This window comes from Cygnus atratus, chromosome 3 (genome assembly GCF_013377495.2).
Source record: "Cygnus atratus isolate AKBS03 ecotype Queensland, Australia chromosome 3, CAtr_DNAZoo_HiC_assembly, whole genome shotgun sequence".
In the NCBI taxonomy this organism is placed as follows: Eukaryota; Metazoa; Chordata; class Aves; order Anseriformes; family Anatidae; genus Cygnus; species Cygnus atratus.
In genome coordinates, this window is record NC_066364.1 from 37,808,905 (window position 1) to 37,827,108 (window position 18,204).

Sequence of the window (18,204 nt, forward strand, 5' to 3'; positions counted from 1 at the left end):
CTCAGTGCTTCATAGGGGATCGCGAAGCAAGCGGAGCAGGGTAGAAAAAGGGATGAGATCCTCTCCCCCTCTTAAAATCACAAAGTATACACACAGAATTACAGCAGGCTGCCAAAGCGCTGCCCGGAATGTAGTTTACTGCTAGTGAGGAAGGCTTAAAGCCAACTGCACATTAGGAACAGCCTTCAGGTACTGCCTAAGTCACATCAAATTGCTCCAATGCTTTCAGCAACTCTGAGGTTGTTCAGTCCCAGGAAGCTCGGAAGTTTTGTTAATGTAACACCACTGGTTAGGGGAAGATTAGCTCAGTGGGTGAAATAAAAGCGAAATAAAAGTGCTTAAGTGACTGCTCCTGGGAAACCTTATTGAGAGGGGGGCTTCTGAGTTACAGATATAAAAGATACCTGCTCAAGTACACCTGCCCTCCTTTATTTTTGAGTTGCATTGACAAGTTGGTGTTGCCTTTTATACTCATTTGCACGAACCCCACACAGGCATATTTGGACAAAGGATACATAAGTGTACACAGACTATGTCTATTGAGAAAAGGATCATGTTTACAAAGCTGTAGTGCAAACCCTGCAACTATTCCGTGAAGGAAAAGACAGTATTTGGAATATGAGTCGGTATCTAGAAATCAAAAGCCAAAAATAGCTTTATAGCTTTCAGACACTTCTCTCAGATGTTTGTCATTTTATGCAACACTTCCCTTGACCTCTAGATCAGGTGAAATGCTGCAGTTCGACTTCAGTATGTTGACCTTTCTCAGAGAGCTTGGCAAAAGCCCAGGATAGGATTGAATTTCCTTAAGAGCGCCTGCACAGTATTATTTCATGTCAGTCCACATGATTTCTATTAGGAAAAAAAACAACAAATAAGGTACACATTCACAGCAAAGCTCCATACAGTATATTCAGAGGAAATTAATTTTTCTCAGAAGATGCATTTTTATTACTTACTCCTCAGCTTTACTGCTTACAATTTTTAGTCATTTATTTTGCAATGTTTTTAATAACTTTTTTTTTAAAATGTGTAATGCTTAAAATATTTCATAGAGATGTGACCAGCATCATGTATCTGGAACAGTGGAAGTGACTTGCAGAGCAGACCAGCAGCACGCAAGAACAGAAGTTCAACTTCTGCTTCTATTTGAGTTCTCTACTCTTGGTAAAGTTTCTTAAATTATAGCTTCATTGTTCAGGGTTATGTTTATTTAGCATAAAAGTGCCACATTCCCATTTGGCAGTAATTGTACCTCATCATCTGAGAAGCCCTGTGATTTCCTTCAGTTCACAAAGTTTAGCTCTGCTGACCAGACTCTACAACAACCTGCTTTGTCCCAACCTCCTCTGCCACAGACACAGCAGTGCTAGCACCACAGATCACCACCCTCTGCAGCCCATGACTCTACAACTACTTGGATTGTTCTGCTATGCTGAAAGCTGAAAGACATAGTTGAGGTGTGTTTTCTAGCAAAAAGAATATGGAAAAACAAAAGGGAAATACTGACAAAACCAAGCTTTTCAAAATTCCAGTGAGATTTACGTGAGAAATGAAAACTTCAGCCATTCACCAGCAATAGCAAGTCTCCCTTTTCATAGAAAGGAGACAGTTCTCCATTTTTTATTCTTTTAAAAACTACAACCAAAGATCGCATATTCTAACAACAAAATACACCAGTGGAGATTTTCCAGCATAACTTGAAATAAAAAAAAAAAAGATGCTTGTTGACTGAAAAACGTTAGTCATAAGGCTGAAATTCTATTTAACTGTTTTTGTGTTGTTTTTTTAAGCTTAAACTCAGTTGTTTCTTTAGGCAGTGAACTGTAATACAGATTCACACAGGCTGATTGCATTTAGTTTACTCTGCAAGCAGTCTGCTTTTACTCTCCAGTACCTTTAAAAAAAAAAGTTGCCAGTCTATAATGCCTCCTTCTTCAAGTTACTTATTTTCCTCAAGGATACGGTTGTCTAGGCTAACTTCTGTAATATAATCCTTCATCTTTACCCAATCAGGAATTAGTTTTTCCTTTATAAATCATTCCCCACAAATCCCTTATCATTTTTGTGGGTCCTTTCCAGAATTTTAATCCAAAGGAATCATATTAACTTTTAACTTCAACAGCTTTCTCCTAAGCAATCTCTGAAATTAATTTTAAGCAAATACTTAGGGAACAGGTAAGAAATAAAGAAGTGAACGTGGACTCAAATCCCAAGAAAATTAAGCTTTAGTAGGGAACTTAGGCTCAACTTTTCAATTTAAAACTTAAAGGGCATACACCAACAGTTACCAGTTTCAGCTCATGAACTCAGGTAATTCAGCTGCATTCAAAAATGAAGTGAAATTTTTTATTAGCACAGGCTTGTTGGCCTCTCTCTTTTGAGAGAACACTCGAGCTTTAGGGGAAAGCAGAGGCTGACTATTTCTGGTTTTCATTGATTTGGGTAGGATGATAATTATTAGCATTTAGGTAAACAAAACTGTTTTTACTGTTACAAATGAAGTAATGTTCATTAGTCTGTTAGCGAGTTAATAGTCTGCTAATAATGAGACTTACTGTATTTGAAACTCACAGACCTGCACTTCTCAGTTGCGTGGGAATGCGTGCTGCCAGTGGTGGTTCAAGGTTCTTACATTTGCTTCCTGGACCACCACATTATGGACCATGAGCTGATCCACGGTATTACAAGATTAAAGCAAAGTGAATGGGAAATGATAACCTGGGGTTAAAAGTACCCGCTGGACACAGTAACAGAGGCTTTGGATTACTGGGTAAAATCCCACACAAGTTGTCTTTTAGAAGAACAGGGGAGGTCAGCTGCTCCAGGAGAATGAGGAGCGTAACTGCAGAATGAAAGGAAAAATCGTCTTAAAAAAGATGATAGTTCTCAAAAAATCATTGGTCTCCACACTTAAGGAAAAAAAAATGAATTGCCAGCTGATGTTAGAGATTTAATGTTTTGTTTTAAACAAAAAGATTCAGCAGGAAATTGAATTGGGTGGCTAAGGGATCTCAGTTGTAACAGGCCACCCAAAATTCATCGCTCCTTTTAGTATAAAATTCATTTAAATGATCTGAAAATACCTATACCAAGCTGTGTTGTAGAAGAACTGAGGTCATGAAATCACAGATAAGTACCAGGCAGAATAAAGACTGGCCCGAAAAAAAGGCACAGACACTGCTCTGGTAAGGAAATTCAAGTGAAAGAACCTACTTCGAGTGAATGTCCAGAAGGTCAGTTTATTATGCGCAACAGGACTGATGCTTGGGAAAACAAAGGTGCACAGACATTGAGGAAATACTGAACACATTGGAATTTCACCAGGACAAACAAGGTTCATTTTGGAAAACTTACCATTGGGAAGAAGAAATAAATGGCTAGATAATAGAGGCAGTTTTGTCTTGAGGAACTTGTAACTCTCAAGGAGAAAAAATGAAAAGGGTCACAGCAACATTAGAGTGTTTCTCCAAATTGTTTGCATGAAAAGGACTGTTCTGAATGCATTCTTTTAAAGACTAATATCTTAATGCTCTCCATTATCTAGAGATGAAAATAATGTCCCATAAATTACCATTTGTCACAGGACAAACTAAGGGAGAAAGATATTGAAAGGAAAATTGCAAGGTGGGTGCAGAAGACAGAGGCCAAAAAAATTAAAGAATATGCATAAAGGGAGGCAATAGACCTATACAGGACACACTGGAGAAATGCTTAAAGATATGAATATTAGGTGTGTGGTAAACATTTGGCAAAATTATAGTCTACAGAATTTTTGTAATTTTTTTCCTCCACCAGAGCAAGAGAGAGGCTCTTTGGATGTGCAATTTAACTTAGTATTGAGATAGCTGAGTTGGTTGGTATGTGTGGGGAAGACTTGGAAAGTTACTTATCTGAAGCCATAAATTCCTTCCATAAACCTGGGCTGATCAAGGAGGAAGATTTTTGTGGTGGCTGGATTTGAGAATTTGTAAGAAAATGTAAGAAAAAGTTTGTGAAAGACATAAGGAGCTGTACTAATGCAAATAGTTAAGTGAACGCCACAGCACAGCTTAAGAGCTCAGTCTAAACGAAAATTAAGATGTTTACAGTGCGCATAAAAAAACCTTGCCCTGGATACACACTTTGTGAAAATAGCTATGTCAGGTCCTGAGGGAGTTTCCAGACAACTTTGTGGTTAATGGGGGAAATTCTCAAGTAGGGAGTTTGAGGAGGAACGTGAGCCAGTTTCCCTTGATTCAGCTGAATTAGAAAGCGCCAAGAAAATACTTGTAAGATGTGTTTCTGGTAAAAGCTGCAAAGTGGTGCAGCACCTGTGCCTTTCATAACTATGATGAGACCTGGAGGATTCAAAGGTAGTGCAAGTTTTTCCACCACAGACACTTGATGGATACACAGAACAGCTGTGTTAGGTCAGCAGCTCTTCAGCCAGGTGAACATCCTGTTTGTGATGACAGCCAGCAGGGGATACCTAGAAGAAAGAGTTCTAAAAGCACAGCAGGAATATAATACTTTCCCAGAACATTCTTTGACTCTGATTTGCATCTTGGGGATATCCTGGAGAAGGAAATTTTTTCCCCTAAGTTTCAAGTTGCTTTTTGAACTGCAAGGAGTTCCACCACTTTATTCTCCTTGAATATTCATATGTATCTTCAATCTCACAAAACTTTCACTGACTATTTTATAAAGAGATGGTGAAAACTCATTCCTTACTCTGCTTATCATTGCATCAAATGACTTTGACCACCTGAACAGTCTGCCTTTTACAAAGATTTATGATCCTCTTTCCTCTTTTGGGCACAATTTCCACCTTAGGAGCAGAACAGTGAAAAAAATTCCCCCAACTTCAAGTCTTCACATAATCAATAACTTCTGGTCAACACTCAGAACTTCCCAAAAGGAAAAAAAAAAAAGCCTGATTATAACTGAAGGTTGCTGTTGCAAGCCAGCTTGTATCAGAAAAAGCTTTCTAATGATACTAACATCTGTTGCACCTCCTGATACTGATCATGTAAACTCACACGCAGAAATTTTTTTCCTTTTTAAATGGTGACAGGCAAGCTGGTATCCTGAATTCCACTGCTTTAGCTTCTGTAGGTACAGCAGTAAATGCCTTGAGTGTTTTTGTCAGGTCAGAATTCCACAGAGATATTTTTAGTTTGAGCAACCAGTTTCTCCGAGAACAAGAAGTATTTAAAAGTGGTATAGGTTAAGAGCTAAACAACATCAATTATCACCCTCAGAAAGTTATTTGTGCTTCAGTTAAGTCTTTCAACCACCACGTTACAGAAATTGTTACAGAATGAGCTGTATAACTAAGGTTGTTTTATTTATCATTTGTTGGCTGAGGGTGTATAAAATGAACTGGACATTTTCATTTAAATGATGTAGAATCATCATTATGTATGATGAACCATAAATCTATGATTCTATGCACAGCAAAAAAAATGTTTTCAGAAAAAAAACAATGGGACATATACGTTAAGTTTCCCTGAAAGAATATGGGATACATGACAAAAGCAAAATAATTCTATGCTAGCAGACTGATGCACAGGATGATACTGTGAGAGAGCATGAACAGAATCTCACAGAATTGTAGGGGTTGGAAGGGACCTCCAGAGATCATCGGGTCCAACCCCCCTGCCAAAGCAGGTTCCTTAGAGCAGGCTGCCCAGGTAGGCTTCCAGACAGGCCTTGAATATCTCCAGAGAAAGAGACACAGAACAGAGCGTTATTCCTCTTCATATGTGAGGATGAGTTCTGAGGATTTTTGAAGGAACTTCTTGCAGCATATGGGCAGCTTGCTAGTATGACATTTTGCGGTATAACTTGAGCACACAGCCCTGTGGTAAAGCTCCACTGTAAGAGGAATATGATTTTAATTAGATAATTTTAGGATTCAGTAGTGAGCTCTGCAAGGCCAGGCTTCTTTACAGTTCAGAACTGATCGACATTACCTTTACCAGACAGCTGCTACTCACGTTCCTGAAGGTACGCCAAACCATTCTTCCCCCAAAATGCTGTCTCATTTAATAGAAAGTGGTACTATGGTGTATTGCTATGTACCACTTCACTTCTAGCCCTGGTATCACCGGTGCTTCTGTGGAAGCAGATGATCCCTCCAGGGGCCTATTAGCAGACATACCTTAGTAGAATAGAAACTCAGAGTCTCTCTTCCAGAACAGTGACGAACAGTTGCTTGCGATTCCTCCCCGATATTCTGCAATGCAGTTCCTGGTGCACACTTGCCACCTGCACAGTGGTTTTCCCTAAATAGTCCTTTGGGAAGGGAGCATGCATGCTTAGGCAGACAAGAGGACTCTGAACTGTATTTTCAGGACAAATTGTAAAATCAAGAAATGAAGACTATTTTGGAAGAGCTATCTGTACTATCAGTAGGTTTTCTATAGTGGAATTTATGTGACTACCTGAACGAGTTATAGAATAGTTTCTCTGAAGTTCATAGGATAGACAAGTTTCCTCTGGATAAATGAATTCAGACCAACTGAACATTTCATCTAGATCTGAGCCTGATCTATTTACTAGTTAAGCATCAAAGTTCTGCACTAATTAAAGTCTTGCTTTGCTTTTTATTTTGTTTTATTTAAGTAACTAGTATTCTAGCTGGGAAATGCATTGGAGCTATTAGGAACTGAGATTGTATGAGGGAACATCATCATTCAGTATAAATCTGCAACTTTCTCAGTTTCTGGTATGTGACTAAATGATTTACTACTACATCATCCACCTGGTTTATCTGTATTTTTCTACTGAAGTATAAAAATGTTTTAAATGCTAGGTAGGCATGAGGCTCCCCCTTTCACAGATACATAAATATTTGTAAATATATACTAATAAATGGGCTTCTTAATATGAAAATCAGCTTACCATCTTTCGTATCAAACTGCAAGGAATGATGTTCTCTTCTCCTCAAGAAGCTGCATGTCTTCCAGTCTTATCTCCGGACTTCAGAGTATTCTCTGTACGTCCAGTTTCTGCACCCTCACCAGGAATTACAATGATCGAGATTTGGAATTTCAACAGATGCATGTAAGATAGCTCTCAACACTGCACGTGGACCTGGGTGGCATCAGGTAAACCTGAAGTTGGGTTCAGTACACTTCAGATACAAGAGGGAAGGAATATTATTTTTTCCCCTCAAAAAAAGATTTTGCTTCAAAAGAAAACAGAGAAAGGATGCTTTAATACCATATAGATTTCCTAGGGGCCTGTATAAGATCCTCAAAAGCATTGTTTGTTTAGGAATAGCAGTAAGTTCTCCACTGAACATTATTGTCCACTTTGGACACAGCAAATTGTAGACTGAGTTCTAACCTATCATCACACTGTGGTGTACTGTCTGCATCCAGTGTTATTTTAGGGATATGCTATGTTCAGGAAACTTGGAATACCAGTCGGTCTCAACTCTGACAAGTCTATCTGGAGATTCTCCTGGACCACAATGGTAGGAACCAATGCACAGCTCTGCTTCCTTCTCCTTTTTTTTCCCTTTACCTGTTCGTTAGGTCTTGAAAAGTCACAATGGCTCTCTCCTCTCCTTCCCTGAAGCCCACAGGCAACAGTTAAAAGCCAGAACAAAGAAAGGAACAAGGTCATGGATTATATGGAGGAGCAGTTCTGGCTGTGAGGGGACACGGAATTGCTGAACATAGCCCAAGGTTTCTTAGTTCAAAGCTGCTCACCTGAGTTTCACCAAGAACTTAGAACATGCGCACCGGTCTCCACTGGACGCTTCAATTCCCATTACTTCTACAGTCAGGAATGTTCCTATCTCCCACTGAGTCTTCAAAGATGCTGCTCACCTGCAGAGAAAATGACAGCTTTCCCCTATTGCAAGCTGCCCACTTCTGTACCTTGTTCATGAGCACAAAGTCTTATCTATTCTTGACCTGCTTTTCTTAGTAAGGAGAGACCATCCTAGCAAACCAAAAATCAGTCAAATATATTCTGCCTTAGCCCTATTCCTCTTCCAGCCTCCCCCTGCCTTTTTACCTGATGCAAGGTTTTGCATCTGACAGGCTTAGAATAAAATCCCTTTTGTTCATTAAGAAAGTGTATTTTCTGGTATCAAAAGATGTAAGCTCTATCATGACTTGAACATCTTCAAAGTTTAGCAACCTCTATATTGGTAACATCCTTATCATCTCTTGAGCTCCTGCTTTCAAGCACGTATCGATCCCTGTATGTACCTTCATTTCTGAGCATGAAGACCACCTCCACTGTAGAAAATACGCAGCTCATCTACCTGCACCACCAAGTCTTTAACAAAGTCCTGACTGAGTCCTGAGAAATTACCAGCCATTTCTCTCCCTCGGGATGCTGGGCTTGTATTGGATACTTATCCAGAAAAAAAAAAGCACAACCCCATACAAAAACCTGGTGGTGTACCTGGGAGCCCGTTTGGCCCATCCTCAATTTGAATATCTCTAAAGGGGCTGCCGAGTTGGCTTTGATTTGCCGCACCTTCACAAGTAGAACACCTATTCACTCACTTTGTCCCCTGGATTAAAAGACATTCAAATCAAGATGGTACATGAGGCTTCACTATGAACACGACATTCCTTCCCTATGCATCACTCAATATGGAGGTCTTGTCAGGCCCTATTAAAAAGTTTTTCTTATTACCCTACTTTTAACTACACTTTAAAGTATTACTAAAGGTATTAATTTAATTTTAATACCAGTAAAAAGAAATTGAAGAACTCACCTATACCAAAAAACAAGTCAATCATTGGCACATGTACATCAGATATTCAGTAGGGTCTCTTGCTCGCTGGTGCTTGAGGCTATTAGCCCATCACTTCAAAACAGCAGGTTTGCGATTACCAGCCACAGGACTATCACTCACCTCTCAAAACAGGGCATTTGAAATAGTAGCGTAATTGAGGCATAGCAAGAGTTCTTCTCTTCTGGTTTTCTGTTTTGCTGTATTCAAAACCTCCTTTGTTACAGGAATACTTTCATACAGAATATTCCCTGGTTCTCTTGGACGCGTTCCTACCACCTTCCTGCCATTCTTCCCAAACTTCTACCGAGACAAGAGGCCCTGACGGTTACACTAGCCCAGACAGAATCTCCTTACCTTTTCACATGAAGTCCAAGGCCCTGCGTCTGCTCTCAACCTGATGTTTGCACCTGGGCAAGATCCATCACCTGACCTTCCCTTCACATCTTGCTGTGGCTGCTAGATGATGCCTGGTTTAGAGTATACCTACCTTTCACAGGAAAAGGACAGACTGATTAATAGCAAGAATGATTCCACAAAGCTGTAACACAACTAAGTGAAGTCCTTCTACTTCGTGGTTTGCCAGGTTATTTACCTGGCTATTTTGTTTTTAACCCTAGACTACAAACTTGCCAGTAGTAAAGGCACATTTAACAGTATTCTTGTGCCCGTGGATGGATGATTTCTTTCTCCAGCTGTTACATGACCTGAAGTTTTCTCTTGAGCCAGACAAGAATGTATTTTGTTGAGGACTCTCCAAAGCAGGGAATTATTAGTGATTTTATCACTCCTAGAAATCAACCATCTAAATACCAGACAAACATACTCCTTTGTATTTCTCTGAGGGGAGTCTACCTGGCTTTCAATCACTGCTTCAAGGGGAGGGAAAAAAAAAAAGGAAAAAAAGCATTTACAGGTGACTAAGTTTCAATTTTCACAGGGACATTTTTCCCTGTTTAAGATGTCCAAGTCAAATCCACATTTTTTTCTTTAAACTGGAGACTAATACAATTTCATTTTATTTGTGAAACCTAAAATATCTCTAATCTCTTTCATGTGGTTGATGGGTAGAGGTTCCAACTTTATCACATCCATCTCACTTACCCCATATCCAAGAATTCAGTACCTATCACCTAGTAACCTGCACGCCTTTGGAAAGTAACGCATATTCAAGTCCTCTCCTACACACTTCTCAGAGACAGGTTTTTGTTTTGTGGTTTTGGCTTTTTTCTTCCTTACCCAATATTTCATTTGTGCTAGATACAGACATTCTAAGATAGACTAAGTGGATACCTGTTTAATAACAGGTCCTTTCTTTACAGAGTTACCACACAATTTTAAAATGTGTTTTGATTCCTGGGCTCTAACTTCACCCAACCGTCTGCTCTCAACACCAGAATCCCTAACATTTCCTTCTATCTTTAAGTTGCGTTCAGAATTTGAACCTTACAAGTTTGTATCTTCATTGCTTTAAAGTCAAAAAAGGCTGCTTCAAAGGGACACAAAAATTTAAAAGATGCTTAAAACACACTGCATCACAGCTATCTATTGTTTCTCCAAGACTACAAGTGGATGATCATCTACCTGCTGCTGCACTGGAGTTACCAACCCAGCTGTTCTTTACTGGCTGCACAACAAAACTACACAAGTACTTCAACATAATTCAGTACCAAATCAGCCACTTTAACATAAGCTATCATCAATGAAGGCAATTTGTGCCAACCTTGCTGAGCTGTGACTGCTACCCAATTTACTTCCGTGCAATGTATACCTGTGTGGTGGGTACACCTTAATGCACCCCTGAGTGCAGTTACAAACTGGGAGGCTTCACTTTTGAAATGCTTAACCAGCAATGCTTTTTCACAGTTCATCTGTGTACTTCTCTCATTTTATCACTCGGTGAAAGCACTACTCCTAGAAACGTTACACTGAGAGCAACAAGCTAACAGTTTACCCACTGGCATTACAAAAAACAAGCCTCCCTACTTCCCATCAGATATCTGTACTACTTTCAACAGTTAACCTAAGAAAAGACTGAGTACGTCAGAAAGCAGCAGCTATTAGGCCTGAAACTTACTGATCAGCTAACACCATAGAAGTATTAAGTTTTTTTTTTTTTAAACATAGGAACATGGCAACCTAAATGGCTCAGAAGATCAGTAAACCAAACACAATATTTATCAGATTAGCATGCCATTAAAGAGAAGTACCATTTATTACACCATTCCTATCATAAGATCACAACGATAAGTAAAACCAAGTTGCAAACTCCACAAACAGAACAGCTGCTTTAAATCCAATGGATTTAAGACCTTCCATGTTCTTCCTAAATTTAACTTGGGGATCAAACTCAATGGATCTAAACCATTATGAGTTTGTTTGTTTAAAAAAAAAAACAAAAAACAAAAAACAAAAAACTAAGAGGTTCTCTGTTAGCATTATGAAGCCAGAGCCAGCTTCCACCATTCTCACTGGTAAAGCTTAAATCCACCTAAAGTTTACAGTACCTTCAGTGAGACAAGTTATGACAGTTTTTTCCCTTTAATTCTTCTGATACCACAAAAGCTGCAGCATACTTCATTTAGATTTTGACAATTTAAAAAAAATGTACCTTGCTGTAGGTTTCTCAGAGTAGCTTTTAATTCAAAAGCAAGAGTAAATTGCCTACACTTTTACTGAAGTACGTTAATATGTATTAAGAGCAGTTTCACTAGGCTAGTTTAAGTCAACTTTACTTACGCGCTTCTGGTGAAACTACTCACGTATACCCCAACGACTGTTACTGGAGGTTTTGTCTTCCCCCAAAGCATAAATTTAAGTGCATAAAATTTTGAAATTTTGTTGAAAATGGTGGATCAAAAACAGGTTTGAACTAGAAAAAAAGGTTTCATTGCACTGTGTAATGGAACCCTTTGGCCATAACCTAAAATAGGAACAGCGCTTCGGTAGCCACTTCAGTTTTTCCACATTCAGAGATCAGGTATGTTTTTGTCAGCTTAAATGCCATAGTATTAAAATCACCTTCAGCTTCTGATATATTTGCATTATGAGAATGATAGAATTCTTCTTTATTTGGACTAGCTCTCGCTAGCATTTTATAAGAGAGCTCCATTCTTAAGTATACTGAAATAGCACTTAGAAAAAGCACTAATATACTGGTATCTATGTAGTTCAGTTCCTTTGTTCAATTCTCACAAGAATCTTTTTTTTATCCCAAATTAGCTATGTTTAATAAAAGTTTTTAAATAACCAACGCTCGTCACAGGTGCATTTTTCATTCCCCTGAAGAAAAGAAACCTCAAAGAATGTTACTTTAGATAGCAGAACAATACTGGAAATGCTACCCTTGGAACCAGTAACTCAGTACCTGACGTTCCTGGCTCTTCTATGACGTGTTCATGGGTACATGGGTAATTCCTTTGAAACTATGACTAACTCATCAGTTTAACAATATCTACTGGATATATATGAAGCCTTCTAGAGATTCTTAGCTTGAAAGTATTAACAGTATGAGATCGCACTCAATGTTCACTTAGCATTGAAGTAAACACTCAAAAGTTTAAGTTAAAAACCATAAAACCTTTCTAATCCCTGCAGATAAGGAATCAATTAGTGTACTGAAGCTGGATTTTAGGTCCCGAAAGTCATTTAAGTACTGGAATGTCTATTTTTACTTACCATTATCATCTCTGCAGTCGAACAGCTTAGGCTACTCTATTGGGTGTGTAGCAGTACTATGAATGCGCTTGTAACTTCCTTAGTGCAAGGAAACTAAGGAGTAAGATTCCATGTTTTTTCATTTTGCTTGTTTTGGCCACTTTTGCAGAAGGTCGTCTTTGCCATACCAACTGTACAAACAGAGATCATGAACTATTCCCATTCATCAAGACAATTGGATCGGTCTCAGACGAGAAGGAACCCAGATCTCTGACATGGCTGTTTTACCTAAATGACTGTCAGAAGATAAGTGCTGATTTTGGAGCAGATAGTATAATGAACATTCAGGTATAAAGCAACACTTGGAAATAGAATATATCTTGTGAGAGAACAATTTAATTCTTCAAACTTAAAATTTAAAACTGTATTTACCTCCCTACCTCCCATGACTGTTATTTCCACATTGTCACAGACGCTTTAAGCTTTTACCATGTACCTGGAAGCCTGACAGTCTAAAGAAGATCTCACGAAGATAGCCTTAAACAAATTTAACCCAATGCTCTCAGATAGCCTCAGCTACGCAACGTCCACTCAAGAACTGGCCATTTCAGATTAAGTCTGCAGAAAAAAAATCTAACCAGTTATATCTTGGCGAGAAAGAGACATTACGTGAGACGATCACCCCTCTCTCCAAATTCCAAGTAAGCTTACAAGCTAGCCCTAGATTTACTTTTCAGCGTATTTATCTATATTAACCATCAAGACAAAACAGGACCACAAAAGTTACACTTCCATCCTGTGGATTTTATAACACACGTGAAACTAAATACTTGAAAGTGTTGATCAATCAATCAGATGACTGTGTGAAAATCAGTTTCCCAGAAAAAAAACCTTAATATCGCTTTCTAGGAAGCTTTGTTTGTTTGCACTAATTGCCATAAAGTAACACCTAATAATTTATTCCTTCTTCCACCAACACCTGTATCAAGTGTCCAAGTATCTTCAGCTAGGCTTCTTCTTCCTATTGCAACATATTTACTTACTTTAATCTGACTAAGCAAGTGCAGGAAGTACAGTCTGGCGTTTCCTCTGCCCAACTAACACAACCAGCTAGTCCCAGCCTGGGGATATCATGCACTAGTGTTAGGAGTTAATTCAGCAAGACACTCCGTGAAGACACACTAAGTCCATCAGAGCCAGTCATGAAATTTGGATTCATAAGCTTCAAGCTACAAACAAACTCCAGCTTTGCTGATTTCAATTCTCCAAGCACTACATTGCAAAATTTACTGCTTTATTACCTACTTCCAAACCTTGCCACTCCATTTTAAACAGTTAATATTTTCCACTGAGCTTTCACTAATGCAAGGAGCAAGCAGTAGTAATTTTGTGGAATGTATTAATTTGAGCACACATTTTTCAGAAAATTTTATAAGTGGTTTTGTACCTGTTGCCACTGACAGAGAAGCACCAACAAGACAAAACTGCCAGGCTGAACAAAAAGTGTGATGCCTCTGAAGAATTATCAAAGACACAAAGGAAAGTAAGTTGCAGCCACATAAAACATTTTTAGAACAAAACGCGAAGTTGGGAATCCTACCTTCAGAGGAGGCTAAACTTATTTTAGACTGTCATACCCCGCAACCCTGCCAACAAAAGAATTTGTATTCCTTATTTTAGATTTTAAGACAGTGTTTAGGTATGAGTTGTACTGTGCAGAATTTCAGAAGCTGGTCTTAGTATCTGTATTAACAGCCTTTCTCCAAACACTAAAAACAAACCTAAGTTTTACGTTCTAACACTTTTCCTCTGCAAAAAAAAGTACAGTGGTACGACCTGTATGAAACCCCTTCAAACAAACAAATGTTAAAACAGAAGTATAATTCAAGAAGTGTATCGGAGTGTTTATAAACCAGAAGTGTTAAGCAGCAGTTTCTAATTTCTTACTAAACTCAATTAGGCTTCAAATTTAGCAAAGCATTACAAACCAATGTGGAATTCTTGCTAGCTACGCTCAAACCTTCGCAGGTGTTTCAGTGTCGAAGGCCTCCTATGAAAATAATCAGAGGCAGCATAATCCAGATATAGGTCATATCCAGTAGGTCAAAACTTGCCTTCAACATGCCAAAAAGAACCGCGTGTTAGGTGCCCATTTGTCACTGAAGCACCTTGCAAGAGATGTGTTACTGGAGAACATTTCAAGTTTACCAACACCCAGCGCAACTGAACCGATGCTGTAGATAATGCACTTGCCCATTCTCACCAGTCTTTCCACACTTAATAATGAAGGGTTTTTCTTTACACAACCAAATTTAAAGCTTTGAAAACAACATTATTTGATTTTAGTTTTCCACAATATTAATCACCACATGCAATTTAGTTTTCTGATCATTTTGCTAAAAAACTGCACCAATATCAGAACAGTGCAAATCATATTTAATTTTAAAAGTTATAATGGCTTGAGTTCATAATTAGAGGGAACACTGTCAAGATCTTGATATTTTACTCACTCACCATTGCTTGCATTCCACTGAAAACAAACACTTTCCTGTCAATTTTGACATTTTTGCAATAGTTCCCCGTGCTTTTATCAGAGCTGAAATTAAGGGTATCATCCTCAATTTCAACACATGTAGTGCCTTAATAGCAATGTTTTTATGCACTTCCATCAACTGTTAGAATTCCATAAATATATTACCCCCCCACCCCAAACACATTTCCAGACTAAGAACTGGTCACTAGCACTTGTGATCCCACAAGTGTTTAAAGTTTTCCAGCAATGGAGAGATTTCAAGATTAAGAAATCTGAGGACTTCCCCTCTCCTACAGCCCCCAGCGTTTTCATTTTCTAGCAAGTTCAGAATTGCTTTCCACACCTTGACAGTGTTCCTTATAAAACCATATGACAGTAAAAGTGCCAGTAGGCATGGCAACCTCTTTGAAGGGAGCATTTAAACTCCTTGGCACTGGGAATGCCAGCACCAAGGATTACATTGAAATTCAAAATTATACTTAAGGCTACAATTAGCAAACCCACTTTCCATAAGCCTAATATTCTATCACTAGATTTGAAAATTCAGAAGCTAATGCAACTGCATACTTTTATGCTCAAATCTGAGGAAAAAGTTACTTTTTTTTTTTTTTAGCAAGGGCAGTATATGAAACTGTGGTAGCAAGTCTCTTATGCATTGACTACTCATTTCACCATCATTCACTTACTTTGTCTTAAAGTTCAAAACTGGCAAGGCACATTTACATATTCCAATGAATACTTGACAATTTTAAATTACACTTCATGTCCCAGCTATCCCAGTAATTGACATACAACATACTAAAATGGTTTATTAAGATAACAAAAAAAAATCAATTAATGTGAAACATACAGGCTATTGGCAACCACTATTCTAAAAATTATGTAAATACAAGTAAACATACTGAAATGTGTGCGATTCTAAGTTTTTAAACCAGAAGATCTCTGTACTAACACACATTTATATTAATGACACATAAAAAAAATAAAAACTTTATTACAAAAATAAGTTACACTCGCCTCCAGCTTACAGTATAAAACAATTTTATTTGCAGGAATGCAAAATGATTGTTTGCCATGAGCATTTTCAACATATGACATGTCTAATTTTGTCAAAATTTGCATTTACTGGGGGAACTGGTGTGTATAAAACCTAAATTAGGTATAAGCTTCAATTTTCCTTGTGGTGCCTATGGGTATGTAGTATAACTGCAGTATCCCTTTGGGCAGGGGGTTAAGGGAAGCTCTTTATGCCAAGTCCAAAGTAAGCCATAATTTTATCTACCTTTTACCTATATGAAGTTGGACTTGGCAAGGTTCTTTTTTTGTTGTTTTTATTTCATTTTTGTTTTTTTAAGGGTGGTTCAATAGAGGATGCTTCACCACTGAACACTCACTGTCATCAAGGTGCTTTAGAAAATTAAAAACATAGCACAAATGATTGTACTCTACTCTACTCTACAGGTTATCATGATCTGCATAAGAGAAATGGAAAGCTGATCCACATGTTTTTACAGTGATCAGCAATAAGAAATGCACTAATGAAAACATACCTTTTACCTAAAAAGCTAAACTACAGCCATATACTATTCTATGATTTATGAAAAACTTCAAAATATCCAAATGTCAGGCTTCACTGTACAGTTGTCAGTTTTAGTCTGACCTTTTATAAAGGGACACTGCAGTATTTAGTACAAGTTGCTGATGCACTTTTTTGAACATCTGATGTCTTACAAAAGTAACATCTTGCTAAACTATTATACATCCAAATAACTACAATATCTGAAGAAGCAAGGCTGCTTTTTCAGCCACAAAATACGACAAAAGCAAGGCCTGTTATGATGGTCATGAGGAAGTCTTACAAAGCCTCTGGAACTAAAGGCAACTAAGAATGTTACATTTGGTATATTATAATCTTACCCTCATATCATATTAAACAAGCCTTGCTTTTATCTACAAAGATTTTCTATGTACAGTACAGACAGGGTATAGTTCAATCCTCTGCTACTGAGGTAGTTAACCAACCCTTTAAAAAAGGTTCTGAAAAGAACCACTATCTGGAATGCCTGACTAACCAGCTCTGATGATTACACCTGAAACTGCTGTATCTGAACACAATTCATAAGTGATTACTATATAGACAATCATGATTAACCTTCATGAGCAGAAATAAAATTTAAGGATACCAACGATGGTATTCAGCTATACCATTGCAATAAAAATTTAAATGCAAGAACTTGTGAATACCACCTTCGGAATCCTTAACTAAGAAAACTTTGGGGAAAAATCTACTTAAAGCAGATTTTTTAAAGAACAACTTTATTCTTTATTAAGATACCATGCTAGACGTTAAGGATTTTGTTGAACACATTGGGGAAATAGAGTAGCTTTAGTTTAATAACTTGCACTGCAGAGAAAACTGTTAAAGAAATTCATTTCAAAGTCCAAGTATTAGTTCAAATGTCCCATATTTGAATCCATGATCTTCGCAGGAAGGTCTTTTGCAACAGAATATGCTCCTATACAGCTGAGATACTTAAGGTTGCTTGATTTCCTTACCATTACTCCACTGCAAGCTTCTGGTGTAATCCCACATAGCAAGTCAGTCTTCATTGTAACAGGTCAGGACCGGCCTCGACCCCTTTTCCCTGCTAGCCAGGTAACAAAAGGAATCAATTAGATAAATCATTTTAAACTCTGGTCTGTACATTTGTTAACATAAAATCTTAGCAAAATGAATTATTTTAAAAGAAAACTAATAGACAAACATTTTGCCTTCTCATTGCCACTAACTTTGGAATTTTGCTATGGGTGTTTTACCACTTTGTCACAAACTGATTTTATTTAAAAAGTTAAGTTTTAAACCTTGTGTCACCAACTAAGGTTTAGCGCACTAAGTCACAAACAACTTTACATTATAGAAAATTCCCAGTAACAGTAATATAAAACTTGGTGGTTATAGTCATCATGAAAACATGTTGAAAATCGAATCAAGTCTAAGCATAATGTGACTTGCGATCTAGTTTGAATTTCAACAACCTAACTGCTTTAGGCACATCTTTTTAAAAAGATCACATCTTTGTTCAGGTGCAATCCTTATTTATGTATTTATTTATTAACGTAGCGTTTGGAATCTAAGATAGCAGCGCCAAAATGAAAAAAATACCTAGCAATCATTTTCAAGGCAGTTTTCAAGACGACTCATTTAGCTGAAAAGCACCACTGAAGAAAACAGACTAAAAAAAAGTCTCTATATATTATATCAGGGCTC

At 37.8% G+C, this 18,204-nt stretch overlaps 1 protein-coding gene across 5 annotated transcripts in view; it reads right to left on the minus strand.

Annotated features, from left to right (window-relative positions):
- Positions 1–14,822: 14,822 nt before the first annotated feature.
- Positions 14,823–18,204, minus strand: part of SYNCRIP (synaptotagmin binding cytoplasmic RNA interacting protein) — a 24,976-nt gene continuing 21,594 nt past the window's right edge. For 2 of the 5 annotated variants that reach the window (XM_035559428.2, XM_035559426.2), the window contains exon 12: positions 14,823–17,581. In XM_035559428.2, coding sequence (XP_035415321.1) covers positions 17,543–17,581 — 39 coding nt within the window. In that variant the 3' untranslated portion in view covers positions 14,823–17,542. The other 3 variants (XM_035559425.2, XM_035559427.2, XM_035559424.2) reach the window with 2 other exon arrangements.